The sequence below is a fragment of the Elephas maximus genome, chromosome 20, assembly GCF_024166365.1.
Source record: "Elephas maximus indicus isolate mEleMax1 chromosome 20, mEleMax1 primary haplotype, whole genome shotgun sequence".
In the NCBI taxonomy this organism is placed as follows: domain Eukaryota; kingdom Metazoa; phylum Chordata; class Mammalia; order Proboscidea; family Elephantidae; genus Elephas; species Elephas maximus.
The window spans coordinates 78,122,823-78,140,211 of record NC_064838.1 but is presented as its reverse complement, the minus strand read 5'-3'; the positions used below and the strand labels follow the sequence as shown (position 1 = coordinate 78,140,211).

The window sequence follows — 17,389 nt, the reverse complement described above, 5'->3', positions numbered from 1 at the left end:
CTCAATTTCCAAGGAGATTGTACCATTTTACATTCCCACCAGCAGTGTATAAGTGTTCCAGTCTCTCTACAACCTCTCCATCATTTATTATTTTATGCTTTTGGATTAATAATAGCCTTGTTGGGGTGAGATGGTATCTCCTTTTCGCGTTGATTTGAATTTCTGTAATGTCTAAAAATGATTGTGAGCATTTCCTCACGTATCTGTTAGCTGCCTGAATGTTTTCTTTGCTGAAGTGCTTGTTCATATCTTTTGCCCATTTTTTAAATTGGGTTACTTGTTTTGTTGTTGTTGTTGTTGTTGGAGTTTTGCAGTATCATTTAGGTTTTAGAGATTTGACCATGTTCAGATATGTCATACCCCCCAATTTTTTTCCCAGTCTGTAGGCTGCCTTTTTATTCTTTTAGTGAAATCTTTTGATGAGCATAAGTGTTTGATTTTTAGGAGCTCCCAGTTATCTAGTTTCTCTTCTGGAGTTTGTGCATTGTTAGTAATGTTTTAAATACTGTTTATGCCATGTATTAGGGCCACTATCATTGTCCCTAATTTTTCTTCCATGATATTTATCATTTTAGGTTTTATATTTAGGCCTTTGATTCATTTTGAGTTAGTTTTTGTGCATAGTGTGAGGTAGGAATCTTGTTTCTTTTTTTGCACATGGATATCTGGTTATGCCATTACCATTTGTTAAAGAGGCTGTCTTTTCCCTGTTTATAGGACTTTGAGCCCTTGTGAAACATCAGCTGCTGACAGGTGGATAAACTTATGTCTGGATTCTCAGTTCTGTTACTTTGTACTATGTATCCATTGCTGTACCAGTACTAGGCTGTTCTGAGTACAGTGGATGTATAATAGGTTTTAGAATCACTTAGCATGTGGTTCTTCTCCAGTAGTGCTTTACTTATCTGGGGACTCTTCCTTTTCCATATGAAGTTGGTGATTTGTTTTTCCATCTCATTAAAAAATGGCATTGGAATTTGGGTAGGGATTGCACTTAATCTGTAGATCACTTTGGGTGGAATTTATATTTTCACAATGTTGAGTCTTCCTATCTGTGACAAAGGTAAGTTTTTCCACTCAGGTAGATCTCTCCTGGTTTCTTTTAACAGTGTCTTGTAGTTTTCTTTGTATAGGTCTTTTACATCTGTGGTTAGATTTATCCCAAAAGTATTTTCTGTTCTTGGGGAGCTATTGGAAGTGGTATTACCTTGGTGACGTCCTCTTTAAAGTTTTATTTGTTGGTGTCAGGAATCCAACTGATTTTTGTATGTTTATCTCATATGTTGACCCTTTGCTGAAATCTTCTATTAGTTTCAGTAGTATTGTTGTGGATTCCTTGGGGTTTTCTGTGTATAAGATCACATCGTCTACAAACAGGGGTACTTTTAATTCATCCTTTCTAATTTCGATGCCCTTTATTTCTTTTTCATTCCTAATTGCTCTGGCTAGGACCTCCAGCACAATGTTGAATAAGCACAGTGATAAAGTGCTTCCTTGTCTGGTTCATGTTCTAAAGGGAAATAATTTCAGACTCTCTCCATTTAGGCTGATGTTGGCTGTTGGCTTTGCATAAATACCCTTGATTATGTTCAGGAATGTCTTTTCTTTTCCTATTTTGCTGAGAGTTTTTTATCAGGAACGGATGTTGGACTTTGTCAAATGCCTTTTCTGCATCAATTGATAGGATCATTTGTTTCTTATCTTTTGTTTTATTTATGTGTTGGATTACATTGATTGTTTTTCTAATGTTGAACCATTCCTGCATAAAAAAATGAATCCTACTTTGTCATTGTGAATAATTTTTTGATTTGTTGTTGAATTCTATTGGCTAGAATTTTGTTGAGGATTTTTGCATCTGTGTTCATGAGGGATATTGGTCTGTAATTTTTTTTTTTTTTTTTTTTTTGTGGTGTCTTTACCTGGTTTTGGTACCAGATTTATTCTGGCTTCATCAAATGAATTCAAGAGTACTTCATCCTTCTGTATGCTCTGCAATACCTTTAGTAGTAGTGGTGTTAACTCTTCACTGCAAGTCTGGTAGATTTCTCTAAGGAACCTTTCAGGGCCAGGGTTTTATTTTTGTAGGGAGTTTTTAAATTACCTCTCCATCTCTTCTTTTGTTATAGGTTTATTTAGTTTTTCTACCTCTGTTTGTTTTAGTTTAGGTAGGTAGTGTGTTTTTAGAAATTTACCCATTTCCTCTAGATTTTCAACTTTGTTGGAGTAAAATTTTCCATAATATTCTGTTACGATTCCAAGATCTATCATGAGGTATAATGTCAGTGATATGATAATATTCATATGCCAAAAAAGACCAGTTAATACTGCTATTACTGTTATTATTCAAATTTACTCAATCAATTCCGGATATCTTAATTCATCAAAATTGTAATCAAAATCCATTGTTAATTACTAGTTATTAGAATTTTAAAGTTGGAAAAAAACAAGGATTGCTAGATGGAAACTATGGTGATAGAAATGATGCCAGGGATTGCATGTACAAATATAGCAAGACCAACAAATTCTTCATTATAAATAGCATTTTTCAACAAAAGAAATGGAGACTATATATGTGGTCTTTGTCAGAAAGAATACACAGGAATCAAATTAAGTACATCTATGGAAAGAGATGATGGAGAGGCTCAATATCATCAGTAAGAACAAAGCCAGGCACCAACTGTGGAACTGACAATTCATTGCTCATATGCAAGTAAAAGTTAAAGCTGAAGAAAACTAGAGCAGGTCCCTGACGGCCAAAATATGACCTTGAATATATACTGCCTAAAATTAGTAATTATTCCAAGTATTGATTTGTCATATTGAACACTAATGACCTCAGATTAAACAAGTTTGGATGCTATCAAGGACAGCAGAACTAAAGGAATCAAAAGATCATTAAAAGACAAGAAAGTAAGACAAAACTAAATGGATGTCAAAAGGTACTCTGATGCTTGTTTTTAAATGTAGAGTAGCTGAAGCAAAAGAAGAAATAATAAAGTTGAAAAGAAGATTTCAAAGGCAGGCTCAAGAAGACAAATTAAAGTATTATGATGAAATGTGCAAAGACCTGGACTTAAAAAAACCAGAAGGAAAGGAGATGTTAGACCTTTCTCAAGCTGAAAGAATGGAAGAAAAGATTCAAGATATATGAGTAAATTTTATGGTATGTTATTTATATCTCAATAAAAGAATTTAAAAAATAAAAGTAACAAGAAAAAAGTCCAATTTATCTGACTTTCTGGATGTGAAATAAAAGATATATCCATGTATAAAGCACTTAAAAGATGCAGAACACATACTCACTTGAGTAGGAATTAAACGTCTTTATGGTTAGAAAAATCATGAAAATTTAATGACTTTGAAAAAATAAAACCTTGAAAAAATTCTTTTATTTCTATGTCAATTATTTCCTTTAAGTTCAGAATTTCCATAGAATCAATTGGTTGTGATGGTCATAGAAGAGTTCCATGAAAAAGTGAGCTTTAAAAATGAAAATATTTCCTATGAGAGAATAAATGTTGAATTTTCATTGTGTCTACTCTAGGGTCGACTGATTTCTATTGCTCCAAGTAATAAACGAATATTTTGAGCTAATAATTATGTAAATAGACAGGTACATCTGATCTTATACTTTCCTGTTATTTCATATATTGTGCATTTTGCTGGTATTTAAGTAATATAATATCATATTAAATATTTGTATTCTTCTCATCAAGGAGACTATACAGGTTTGTTATTGTTGCTAGTTGCTGTTATATACAGGCAAGACTGGCTATAATTATGAGATGAACTTCTGCTAGAATATGACACAGTGGAAACTGGGAGAAACACCACATATTGCAGTAAAGGGCATGCCCCTCACAGTTTTAGGATGTGCCATTCACATATGCTAGAAATTAGAATATCACTCTTCCTGTAACTTGACTTCTGAGACTTCTTCTCCTCAGCATTTGTGTTCACCTTTCCACCAGTTTACTCTTTCTCCATGGAATCCCCCAACATATGTAGTACCAATTTGTCAATTCCCTCAGCCCCCTCTGCTTAGTGGTAATTTTCTCTAATAGAAAAATCATATGCAGGTACTATTTGACGCTCGGTGGGAGGGTTCAGTCCTTGGACAAGGACATCATGACTGGTATAGTAGAGGGTCAGTTAAAAATAGGAAGACAATCAACGAGATGGATTGACAGTGACTGCAACAATGGGCTCAAAGATAGCAACGATTGTGAGGTAGTGCAGGACAAGACACTCTTTCGTTCTGTTGTTCTTGGGGTTTCTTTGATCAGTGTTAACTCCAGGCACCTAACAACAACAAGTATTAAGATTACTGGTGATCATTAAATATTTTAATGAATCACAGATTATTTCTTATTGTAACTGTAATAATATTTAACTTGTATATCAAGTTTCTCAGTATTTTCTTATCATTCTTTCTCTTTCTCTCTCTTATTTTCAGGAGCTCCTTCGAGGAAAAACTATATAAGTGGATTAGACAAATTTCTTTTCTTTTCATGGATATCACTGAGTTGCGTGTTGTTTCCTTTGGTCTCTATGATTACTGTTGTGGGAAGCTCTCTGATGTTTGCATTAATCTTGGCAATACCCAATATATTGCACATTTACAGATGGTTCTTCCACATCTTATGCTATATAAATGGCAAAACCTAGAACTCCATGGTGCCCAACTTTCACAATTGTATGTAGTGCTTCTGTCTCTCCTCATTGTATCATCTAGACATTCTATTCCCGGGCATGTAATGAACACTGAATAAGTAAATGCAACACTCAAAACATTAGCTCAAGAAAAAGAATTTATTTCATTTAGAAGCAGAAAAAGAAAACGAAAAAAATATCCAGTATTGGGGATTGATGGCTCTCATTTGTTCAAGTAGCTCATCAAAATCAATGTTAATGCATCTGGACAGGTAGGGGGCGGGGCCAAGATGGCGGACTAGGCAGACGCTACCTCGGATCCCTCTTACAACAAAGACACGGAAAAACAAGTGAATCAATCACATACATAACAATCTACGAACCCTGAACAACAAACACAGATTTAGAGATGGAGAATGAACTAATACGGGGAAGCAGCGATTGTTTCCAGAGCCTGGAGCCAGCGTACCAGTCAGGTACGGCACAAGCACAGAGAGCAGCTCCACCCCCCGGAACCAACCCCGGGAGGGGGACCAGCCGGTTCCGCGGGCGGCGTGGGACGCAGCTGGTAGGAGAAGTCCCCGGGAGGCAGTGACTGGTCTTGGAGCAGAAAGAGCAGCATCCGAGCTGGGGAACCGTCCCGCAGGGATTTGGACTGGATGCAGGCGGCTTCATTAACATCTGAATAGCCTGAGCCAGAGCGAGAACTTTGATAGGGATCTGACTGCATTTTTTTTTTAGTGGATATTCTGGAAAAACTAGTTTCCCAGTGATGGCTCGGAGACAACAATCCATATCAAACCACTTAAAGAAGCAGACCATGACAGCTTCTCCAACCTCCCAAACAAAAGAATCAAAATCTTTCCCAAATGAAGACACAATCTTGGAATTATCAGATACAGAATATAAAAAACTAATTTACAGAATGCTTAATGATATCACAAATGAAATTAGGATAACTGCAGAAAAAGCCAAGGAACACACTGATAAAACTGTTGAAGAACTCAAAAAGATTATTCAAGAACATAATGGAAAAATTAATAAGTTGCAAGAATCCATAGAGAGACAACATGTAGAAATCCAAAAGATTAACAATAAAATTACAGAATTAGACAACGCACTAGGAAGTCAGAGGAGCAGACTTGAGCAATTAGAATGCAGACTGGGACATCTGGAGGACCAGGGAATCGACACCAATATAGCTGAAAAAAAATCAGATAAAAGAATTAAAAAAAATGAAGAAACCCTAAGAATTATGTGGGACTCTATCAAGAAGGATAACCTGCAGGTGATTGGAGTCCCAGAACAGGGAGGGGGGACAGAAAACACAGAGAAAATAGTTGAAGAACTCCTGACACAAAACTTCCCTGACATCATGAAAGACGAAAGGATATCTATCCAAGATGCTCATCGAACCCCATTTAAGATTGATCCAAAAAGAAAAACACCAAGACATATTATCATCAAACTCACCAAAACCAAAGATAAACAGAAAATTTTAAAAGCAGCCAGGGAGAAAAGAAAGGTTTCCTTCAAGGGAAAATCAATAAGAATATGTTCTGACTACTCAGCAGAAACCATGCAGGCAAGAAGGGAATGGGACGACATATACAGAACACTGAAGGAGAAAAACTGCCAGCCAAGGATCATATATCCAGCACAACTCTCTCTGAAATATGAAGGCCAAATTAAGATATTTACAGACAAACACAAGTTTAGAGAATTTGCAAAAACCAAACCAAAGCTACAAGAAATACTAAAGGATATTGTTTGGTCAGAAAACCAATAATATCAGATATCAGCACAACACAAGGTCACAAAACAGAACGTCCTGATATCAACTCAAATAGGGAAATCACAAAAACAAACAAAATTAGATTAATTAAAAAAAAAAATACACATAACAGGGAATCATGGAAGTCAATAAGTAAAAGATCACAATAATCAAAAAGAGGGACTAAATACAGGAGGCATTGAACTGCCATATGGAGAGTGATACAAGGCGATATAGAACAATACAAGTTAGGTTTTTACTTAGAAAAATAGGGGTAAATAATAAGGTAACCACAAAAAGGTATAACAACTCTATAACTCAAGATAAAAACCAAGAAAAACGTAACGACTCAACTAACATAAAGTCAAGCACTATGAAAATGAGGATCTCACAATTTACTAAGAAAAACGCCTCAGCACAAACAAGTATGCGGAAAAATGAAATTGTCAACAACACACATGAAAAGGCATCAAAATGACAGCACTAAAAACTTATTTATCTATAATTACCCTGAATGTAAATGGACTAAATGCACCAATAAAGAGACAGAGAGTCACAGACTGGATAAAGAAACACGATCCATCTATATGCTGCCTACAAGAGACACACCTTAGACTTAGAGACACAAACAAACTAAAACTCAAAGGATGGAAAAAAGTATATCAAGCAAACAATAAGCAAAAAAGAAGAGGAGTAGCAATATCAATTTCTGACAAAATAGACTTTAGACTTAAATCCAACACAAAGGATAAAGAAGGACACTATATAATGATAAAAGGGACAATTGATCAGGAAGACATAACCATATTAAATATTTATGCACCCAATGACAGGGCTGCAAGATACATAAATCAAATTTTAACAGAATTGAAAAGTGAGATAGACACCTCCACAATTATAGTAGGAGACTTCAACACACCTCTTTCGGAGAAGGACAGGACATCCAGTAAGAAGCTCAACAGAGACACGGAAGATCTAATTACAACAATCAACCAACTTGACCTCATTGACTTATACAGAACTCTCCACCCAACTGCTGCAAAATATACTTTTTTTTCTAGCGCACATGGAACATTCTCTAGAATAGACCACATATTAGGTCATAAAACAAACCTTTGCAGAGTCCAAAACATCGAAATATTACAAAGCATCTTCTCAGACCACAAGGCAATAAAACTAGAGATCAATAACAGAAAAACTAGGGAAAAGAAATCAAATACTTGGAAAATGAACAACACCCTCCTGAAAAAAGACTGGGTTATAGAAGACATCAACGAGGGAATAAGGAAATTCTTAGAAAGCAACGAGAATGAAAATACTTCCTATCAAAACCTCTGGGACACAGCAAAAGCAGTGCTCAGAGGCCAATTTATATCGATAAATGCACACATACAAAAAGAAGAAAGAGCCAAAATCAGAGAACTGTCCCTACAACTTGAACAAATAGAAAGTGAGCAACAAAAGAATCCATCAGGCACCAGAAGAAAACAAATAATAAAAATTAGAGCTGAACTAAATGAATTAGAGAACAGAAAAACAATTGAAAGAATGAACAAAGCCAAAAGCTGGTTCTTTGAAAAAATTAACAAAATTGATAAACCATTGGCTAGACTGACTAAAGAAATACAGGAAAGGAAACAAATAACCCAAATAAGAAATGAGAAGGACCACATCACAACAGAACCAAATGAAATTAAAAGAATCATTTCAGATTATTATGAAAAATTGTACTCTAACAAATTTGAAAACCTAGAAGAAATGGATGAATTCCTGGAAAAACACTACCTACCTAAACTAACACATTCAGAAGTAGAACAACTAAATAGACCCATAACAAAAAAAGAGATTGAAACGGTCATCAAAAAACTCCCAACAAAAAAAAGCCCTGGTCCGGACGGCTTCACTGCAGAGTTCTACCAAACTTTCAGAGAAGAGTTAACACCACTACTACTAAAGGTATTCCAAAGCATAGAAAATGACGGAATACTACCCAACTCATTCTATGAAGCCACCATCTCCCTGATACCAAAACCAGGTAAAGACATTACAAAAAAAGAAAATTATAGACCTATATCCCTCATGAACATAGATGCAAAAAACCTCACCAAAATTCCAGCCAATAGAATCCAACAACACATCAAAAAAATAATTCACCCTGATCAAGTGGGATTTATACCAGGTATGCAAGGCTGGTTTAATATCAGAAAAAACATTAATGTAATCCATCACATAAATAAAACAAAAGACAAAAACCACATGATCTTATTAATTGATGCAGAAAAGGCATTTGACAAAGTCCAACACCCATTCATGATAAAAACTCTTACCAAAATAGGAATTGAAGGAAAATTCCTCAACGTAATAAAGGGCATCTATGCAAAGCCAACAGCCAATATCACTCTAAATGGAGAGAACCTGAAAGCATTTCCCTTGAGAACGGGAACCAGACAAGGATGCCCTTTATCACCGCTCTTATTCAACATCGTGTTGGAAGTCTTAGCCAGGGCAATTAGGCTAGACAAAGAAATAAAAGGTATCCGGATTGGCAAGGAAGAAGTAAAGGTATCACTATTTGCAGATGACATGATTATATACACAGAAAACCCTAAGGAATCCTCCAGAAAACTACTGAAACTAATAGAAGAGTTTGGCAGAGTCTCAGGTTATAAAATAAACATACAAAAATCACTTGGATTCCTCTACATCAACAAAAAGAACACCGAAGAGGAAATCACCAAATCAATACCATTCACAGTAGCCCCCAAGAAGATAAAATACTTAGGAATAAATCTTACCAGGGATGTAAAAGACCTATACAAAGAAAACTACAAAGCTCTACTACAAGAAATTCAAAAGGACATACTTAAGTGGAAAAACATACCCTGCTCATGGATAGGAAGACTTAACATAGTAAAAATGTCTATTCTACCAAAAGCCATCTATACATTTAATGCACTTCCGATCCAAATTCCAATGTCATATTTTAAGGGGATAGAGAAACAAATCACCAATTTCATATGGAAGGGAAAGAAGCCCCAGATAAGCAAAGCACTACTGAAAAAGAAGAAGAAAGTGGGAGGCCTCACCTTACCTGACTTCAGAACCTATTATACAGCCACAGTAGTCAAAACAGCCTGGTATTGGTACAACAACAGACACATAGACCAATGGAACAGAATTGAGAACCCAGACATAGATCCATCCACATATGAGCAGCTGATATTTGACAAAGGACCAGTGACAATTAACTGGGGAAAATATAGCCTTTTTAACAAATGTTGCTGGCATAACTGGATATCCATTTGCAAAAAAATGAAACAGGACCCATACCTCACACCATGCACAAAATCTAACTCCAAGTGGATCAAAGACCTAAACATAAAGACTAAAACGATAAAGATCATGGAAGAAAAAATTGGGACAACCCTAGGAGCCCTAATACAAGGTATAAACAGAATACAAAACATTACCAAAAATGATGAAGAGAAACCCGATAACTGGGAGCTCCTAAAAATCAAACACCTATGCTCATCTAAAGACTTCTCCAAAAGAGTAAAAAGACCACCTACAGACTGGGAAAGAATTTTCAGCTATGACATCTCCGACCAGCGCCTGATCTCTGAAATCTACATGATTCTGTCAAAACTCAACCACAAAAAGACAAACAACCCAATCAAGAAGTGGGCAAAGGATATGAACACACATTTCACTAAAGAAGATATTCAGGCAGCCAACAGATACATGAGAAAATGCTCTCGATCATTAGCCATTAGAGAAATGCAAATTAAAACTACGATGAGATTCCATCTCACACCAGCAAGGCTGGCATTAATCCAAAAAACACAAAATACTAAATGTTGGAGAGGCTGCGGAGAGATTGGAACTCTCATACACTGCTGGTGGGAATGTCAAATGGTACAACCACTTTGGAAATCTATCTGGCGTTATCTTAAACAGTTAGAAATAGAACTACCATACAACCCAGAAATCCCACTCCTCGGAATATACCCTAGAGATACAAGAGCCTTCATACAAACAGATACATGCACACCCATGTTTATTGCAGCTCTGTTTACAATAGCAAAAAGTTGGAAGCAACCAAGGTGTCCATCAACGGATGAATGGGTAAAGAAATTGTGGTATATTCACACAATGGAATACTACGCATCGATAAAGAACAGTGACGAATCTCTGAAACATTTCATAACATGGAGGAACCTGGAAGGCATTATGCTGAGCGAAATGAGTCAGAGGCAAAAGGACAAATATTGTATAAGACCACTATTATAAGATCTTGAGAAATAGTAAACCTGAGAAGAACACATACTTTTGTGGTTACGAGGGGGGGAGGGAGGGAGGGTGGGAGAGGGTTTTTTATTGATTAATCAGTAGATAAGAACTGCTTTAGGTGAAGGGAAAGACAACACTCAATACATGGAAGGTCAGCTCAATTGGACTGGACCAAAAGCAAAGAAGTTTCCGGAATAAACTGAATGCTTCAAAGGTCAGCGGAGCAAGGGCGGGGGTTTGGGGACTATGGTTTAAGGGGACTTCTAAGTCAATTAGCATAATAAACTCTATTATGAAAACATTCTGCATCCCACTTTGAAATGTGGCGTCTGGGGTCTTAAATGCTAACAAGCGGCCATCTAAGATGCATCAATTGGTCTCAACCCACCTGGAGCAAAGGAAAATGAAGAACACCAAGGCCACATGACAACTAAGAGCCCAAGAGACAGAAAGGGCCACATGAACCAGAGACCTACATCATCCTGAGACCAGAAGAACTAGTTGGTGCCCGGCCACAATCGATGACTGCCCTGACAGAGAGCACAGCAGAGGACCCCTGAGGGAACAGGAGATCAGTGGGATGCAGACCAAATTCTCATAAAAAGACCAAACTTAATGGTCTGACTGAGACTGGAGGAATCCCGGCGGCCATGGTCCCCAGACCTTCAGTTGACACAGGACAGGAACCATCCCCGAAGACAACTCATCAGAAATGAAAGGGACCGGTCAGCGGGTGGGAGAGAGACGCTGATGAAGAGTGAGTTAATTATATCAGGTGGACACTTGAGATTGTGTTGGCAACTCTTGTCTGGAGGGGGGATGTGAGGATAGAGAGAGAGGGAAGCCGGCAAAATTGTCAAGAAAGGAGAGACTGAAAGGGCTGACTCAAGAGGGGGAGAGCAAGTGGGAGTAGGGAGTGAGATGTATGTAAACTTATATGTGACAGACTGATTGGATTTGTAAACGTTCACTTGAAGCTTAATAAAAGTTATTAAAAAAAAAAAGGTTTACACACACACACACACAAAAAAATCAATGTTAATGCATCTGGCAATCTTTTGTCCTTAAATTACATTTTCCCCAAATTGAAGTTCACACTGCATCAAAGTACAGGAAGTAGATGATGATGGCGAATAAATCTTCTCACAGACCTCAGTTTTTAAGGAAGTAACATCAGTCCTTTCTTCATTTTTAAAAGGTAGCTGAACTTCTCAAGGCAAAAGTCTACAAATCATTTCTTAAAATGGGAACATCCTTGTTTATTTATTTATAACATCTTCCTTTTTTTTTTAAAAAAAAAAAAAAACAAACCCATGCAGTCCAGGTGATTCTGACTCCTAGTGACCCTACAGGACAGATTAGAACTACCCCCTAGGGTTTCCAAAGAGATGCTGGTGGGTTCCAATGGCTGACCCTTGGGTTACCAGATGAGCTGTAACCACAGTGTCACTGTGGCTCCTGTTCTTTTCTACTTTATGATAATTTCCGATACCTGCCACTGGACGTTTATTATAAACCTGCTCAGAGTATGTTATGCATCCACATTGTGATGGTGTCCCATTATGTAGTTCGAACAAATCGTGCATCCAAATGAATCATTAGCTTGCTGTATCAGTTTACTAATTCATTGTCTCTATGGAATTTATTTTCTCTCCCAGACATTATCCTAGGCATTCACTACTTTTTGAACCTCACTGCTATTTCTCTTCTTTTAATCTGATATGCTCTGTCATCTCAGGGATGACATCATTAAAGCAGAAAATTGACATTAAGAAGTTATTTACACTAGCTGTTCTGAAACTAGAACCTGGAACCTGGAGCAATACCATGTTTTAAACTTGATTCTAATGCTTAAGACCACATTGAACTTGGGCTATTTATTTATCATTTGTGAGTTGAACTTGGTTCATTTATTTACCCTTTCTGAACCTCCATTTTATCATCTAAAATATCGAAATATTAATAGAAACTGCCTCACAGAGCAGTTGTGAAAATTAATTAAATCTTGAAGAATGACAATGATAACCAGTCAAGAAGTATGAGATATCATTACCTGGATGTGCTCATTGTTGCTGTGGACCACTTGGCGTGACTTGTCTCATCCAATAAGCCAGAGACTCAAGTGGGAGTGTAGAAAGGCACGGTTATTTCATTGTGCAAGGGAAGAAACAGTTGGGGCTGACGTTGCCATACTGCTCAAAGGTTACCTTTAAGGGGTTTACAAGTAGGGAGCCCATTCAAGTCACGACAGCAACACTATTAAGCATAGTACTTAGGTGCAATGTGGTGTAAATGTAACTTCATGCATAGGGTGTTCAGAATATGGTGGTTAAACTCTACCCAGAGATGGAGAATTTACTATGTACTACATGTATGTACTATGTATGAGGTTTAAAAGGTTATCCTGAATGTCCACATGGCATCTAAGCCAGTTTCTGCCAATTTCCTCTAGTTTGGTCAGCATCTAAAAAAGAGGGGAACCAGGATTTTAATGTGAAGTTATAGGGACTATCAAGCAAAGAAAGCAAAATTCTAATGTAAAGCTAAGGGGGGTGCAAAGCAAGCTGCTAGAGGCTGACCTTTCAGTAAGCACTTTAGTCACTGTGCCACCAGGGCCCCAACACTTTCTTATCTACTATAAAATTTACTTAACTATTGTATTTGTGATCTATCTCTTCACTTCAAGGAAGGCAAAAGTTTTTACACTTTTGTTCATCAGTGCATTTAGAAGAGTGACTGACACACAGGATATTTACAAATATATGTGGAATATATTTGTGCTAGCTATACTCTTTGGGGAAACCCAGGTGGCGTAGTGGCTAAGTGCTATGGCTGCTAACCAAAGGGTCGGCAGTTCGAATCCACCAGGCCCTCCTTGGAAACTCTATGGGGTGGTTCTACTCTGTCCTATAGGGTCGTTATGAGTCAGAATCGACTTGACGACACTGGGTTTGGTTTTTTGGCTTATACTCTATGGAGGCACACAGACAAGTTTTGAAACCCATCATGTATTTCATAGGAGCCGTATGACGCATCAAACTATAGAAAAGATGTTGCATATTTTTTTCCATGCCCTAGGTAGGGCAGACTTTACATCTTTGTTCCTCAAGCTATAAATCAAGGGATTCAACATGGGAATCACCAGGGTGTAAAATATGGAAGCCACTTTATCAGCCGGAAAGGAATGACTGGACTTGAGCTGCATGTATATAAAGATTAAAGTCCCATAGAACACTACCAAGATTGTCAGGTGGGATCCACAAGTGGAGAAGGCCTTGTGCCTCCCCACAGATGAGTTCATCCTGAGAATGGCTACAAAAATGAACATGTAAGAAACAAGAACTATTAAAAGGGATGTAATCAAATTAATAGATGCTAAGATGAGAAAGACCAATCGAATTTCATGTGTACTTGAGCAGAGCAAGTATAATAAGGGGTTAATGTCACAGTAGAAATGACTGATCACATTGTAGCCACAGAAGGATAAGTTAAAAATCTTTATGGTGACAAGAAGAGAAACAAACATGCAATAAATATAGAGGATTGCCACCAGCACCTGACACAACCTTTGTGACATGATGACTGTGTAGAGAAGAGGGTTACAGATGGCCACATAGCGGTCGTAGGACATTGCTGACAGAATAAATAGTTCACCATTTATGAACAAGGCAAAGAAAGCTAGCTGTGTAGCACAAAAATAATAGGAGATTGTATTTTCATCCACAAAAAAATTGACTAGCATTTTAGGTCCCACAGTTGTTGAATAGCCAAGATCAGCGATAGCCAGGTGTCTGAGAAAAAAGTACATGGGTGTTTGTAGAGTAGAGTCTATCTTGGTGAGGATGATGATGCCCAAATTGCCCACCACTGAGATCACGTAGATGATGAGGAACAGCCCGAACAATGGAGCCTGCAGCTCAGGGCTGTCTGTGATTCCCGTCAGAATGAATTCATTCAGCACTGTTAGGTTGTGCTTGCCCATCTAGGTCTATCAGGAAACCTGTTCTGGAGACATCACCATAGTCAGTAGGTTTTATGTAGCATCATCTGGTAGATTTTTAGTATACAAATGCAATATGCTAAATGAATAAGATAAATCCAAACTTTCCAGTATACTTATTTGACATTAAACTCACCTCCCACAAATAAAGTATAGGCACATGAAGATAGAGAGAGAGGGAAAGAGGGAAAGAAAGAGAAATCTAACTTGTTATCAGTTGGGTAAAATTTGCTCCCCAAAGAACATTTGTCAATGCATGGGACATTTTGGATGTCACAACCAGGAGAAGGGTTCTACTCGTATCTAATGGAAGCCTGGGATGTTACTAAACATTCTACTATATACAGGGTGACTCCCACACCATGACAAAATTTCTTGTCCAGAATGTCGATATGTCAGAAGTTGAGAAACCCTGTAGTAAACTGAGATAGAGATAGACACAGATAAAGACACAGGTGTAAGTGTATGTGAACATGTAGATGTAGACATACTTATACATATACATGCATATATACGTATACACAATACATATACACCTACATGTACTTAGATGGGATTCCTGGTGGAGCAGTGGTTAAGAGCTTGGCTGTTAATAAAAAACTGGGTTTTTGAATCTACGAGCCACTCCTTGTAAAACCTGTGGAGCAGTTCTATTCTGTCCTCTAGCGTCTCTATGAGTCAGAATCAACTTGATGGCAACTTTTTTTTTTTTCATGCGTATAGATGTATGAAGCAAAAATAAAAAATTAAAAAATTTTAATTGGTAGGTGTATGGATGATTACTAAACATTCTCTTTTCATTTATATAATGACAATTACATAATGACATTTAAAAAATTATTATACAAATGTTAATTTCATTATAAAAGTTTTAAAGTGCAAATTCACCAGATGCGTGGAAACATTTAATATGCCTTACTTGAAAACATGGTGCTATACTAAATTACACTTAAGTGGGACATAAGAAGTGCCTAGACCCAGCTCGTAACTACGGATTGGAAAGGACACCAACTTGGGAGAGTGAATACTATAGCTTCATAATTCTGCTACAGAATTTTTAATACTGCATATGCTTCCTTTACTTTCATATTATTTAGACATAATGATGATGTTTCAAAGATGCTTAGGAGCATTTAGCCTCTGAAACAAAGTCTGAATATTTGAAAAATAATAATAATGTGAAATATTGAAAAGTAGAATGCTCACAGAACTGACTCAGAAATCTTATTATTTTGCAATGACTTTGCCATTGAATAAAGGTGGGACCCTGCAAGTGTCACTGAAACATTTTGGGTATTGGTAAAATATGGAAATAGTCTATCTTTTTACCTGCAATGAAGCCTCTGTCTCGACTCTCCCAAGTGTTTCTTAACAGGACAGAGTGAGAAGAATTTATGGCTTTTTTTTTACCCTTGGAGACTTTCCCTGAGGAAATGCCAAGGATTGTTCCTGAAGCATTTGAAAGCTTAACAAAATACCTGAGGGTGGTTGGTTAATTGTCCAGGACATTTTGTATTCACCAGTGACCCAATTTTTATTCATATTGTGTGTATGCAGGTCTATGTTCATCTATTTTCATGTAGTCTTGCATTTTACTCTTTGTTAACATTCATTTTTACCACACGGGGATCTGGATTAAAATATTGTATCTGTAAAACAGAACTGTCAATATTCCCGTTTCTACAGTGGTCTCTTCAAATGGATGACAAGTGATGAAATGCTTAAACATTTTCTTATTGCATTATTTAAAAGACTTAAATGAAATAAAAGTAATGCATTGTGCATGTGTGAAGTATTACTTCCCAGTTTACTGTTATTTTTGTTATTGTTGCTGTTATTGCTATATTCAAGGTATTTTTTTTCCTTTCTGACCTCATAAACAGAAATATTTCCCTTGCTTCTCATTTCATAGTCAATTGGCATCGTGTGTTTATGTATTTGCTTGTTTGTTTTATTTTCCCTCATATTTCAGTATTTTATGTTTTTTCATTCTGTCCAAACCTCATTCCAAAACTTTTTCTCACCTTGACGCATGTTCTGCTGTGGTTCATATAATGCTCTACCATATCAACACACCCTCAGAAAGTGTGATCTTTTGTGTGTAATGTGTCACTATGAATATATATTTACTGTGCTTTAAATATTTCCGCTCCATTTTGTTATTGTAAATATTTCTAATGTATCCATTTGTCACTTTTTTTTTTGCTTATTTCTCCCATATTTTTTTTTTTTTTATGTGGGGTAGAGGTTAAGAGTCCGACTGTTAACCAAAAGATCGGCAGTTCAAATCCACCAGGTGTTCCTTGGAAATGCTGTGGGGCTGTTCTACACTACCCTATAGGGTCATTATGAGTCATTATGACTTTGTTTGGTTATATATCTATATCTCACTGCTAACTGAAAAGCTGGCTGTTTGAACCACTAGCCTTTCCAGGGAGAAAACACGTGGGCACCTGCACCCCTAAAGGTTACAGCCTCGGCAACCCTACGGGGCAGTTCTACTCTGTCCTATAGGTCCCTATGATTTTCAATGGACTGGATAACACCTAACGAAACAAATATTCTTGAATGGTACACATTTTGTTGCCTCCAACAGAACATCTTCTGGCTTTCTTGCTTCACGCATGTTATCAGAAAAGACCAGTTTCCGCATTAGGACATGATATTTGGTG

At 37.0% G+C, this 17,389-nt stretch overlaps 1 protein-coding gene across 1 annotated transcript; it reads right to left on the bottom strand.

Moving 5' to 3' along the window:
- Positions 1-13,751: 13,751 nt before the first annotated feature.
- Positions 13,752-14,699, bottom strand: LOC126063749 (olfactory receptor 8K3-like). Its single transcript, XM_049862141.1, has one exon. It carries the CDS (start codon positions 14,697-14,699, stop codon positions 13,752-13,754), a length of 948 nt encoding a protein of 315 aa, XP_049718098.1.
- Between the last annotated feature and the right edge of the window lie 2,690 nt (positions 14,700-17,389).

Coding starts and splice junctions, on each gene's coding strand:
- LOC126063749 (XM_049862141.1), bottom strand. CDS start 14,699: ATGGGCAAGCACAACCTAACAGTGCTGAATGAATTCATTCTGACGGGA.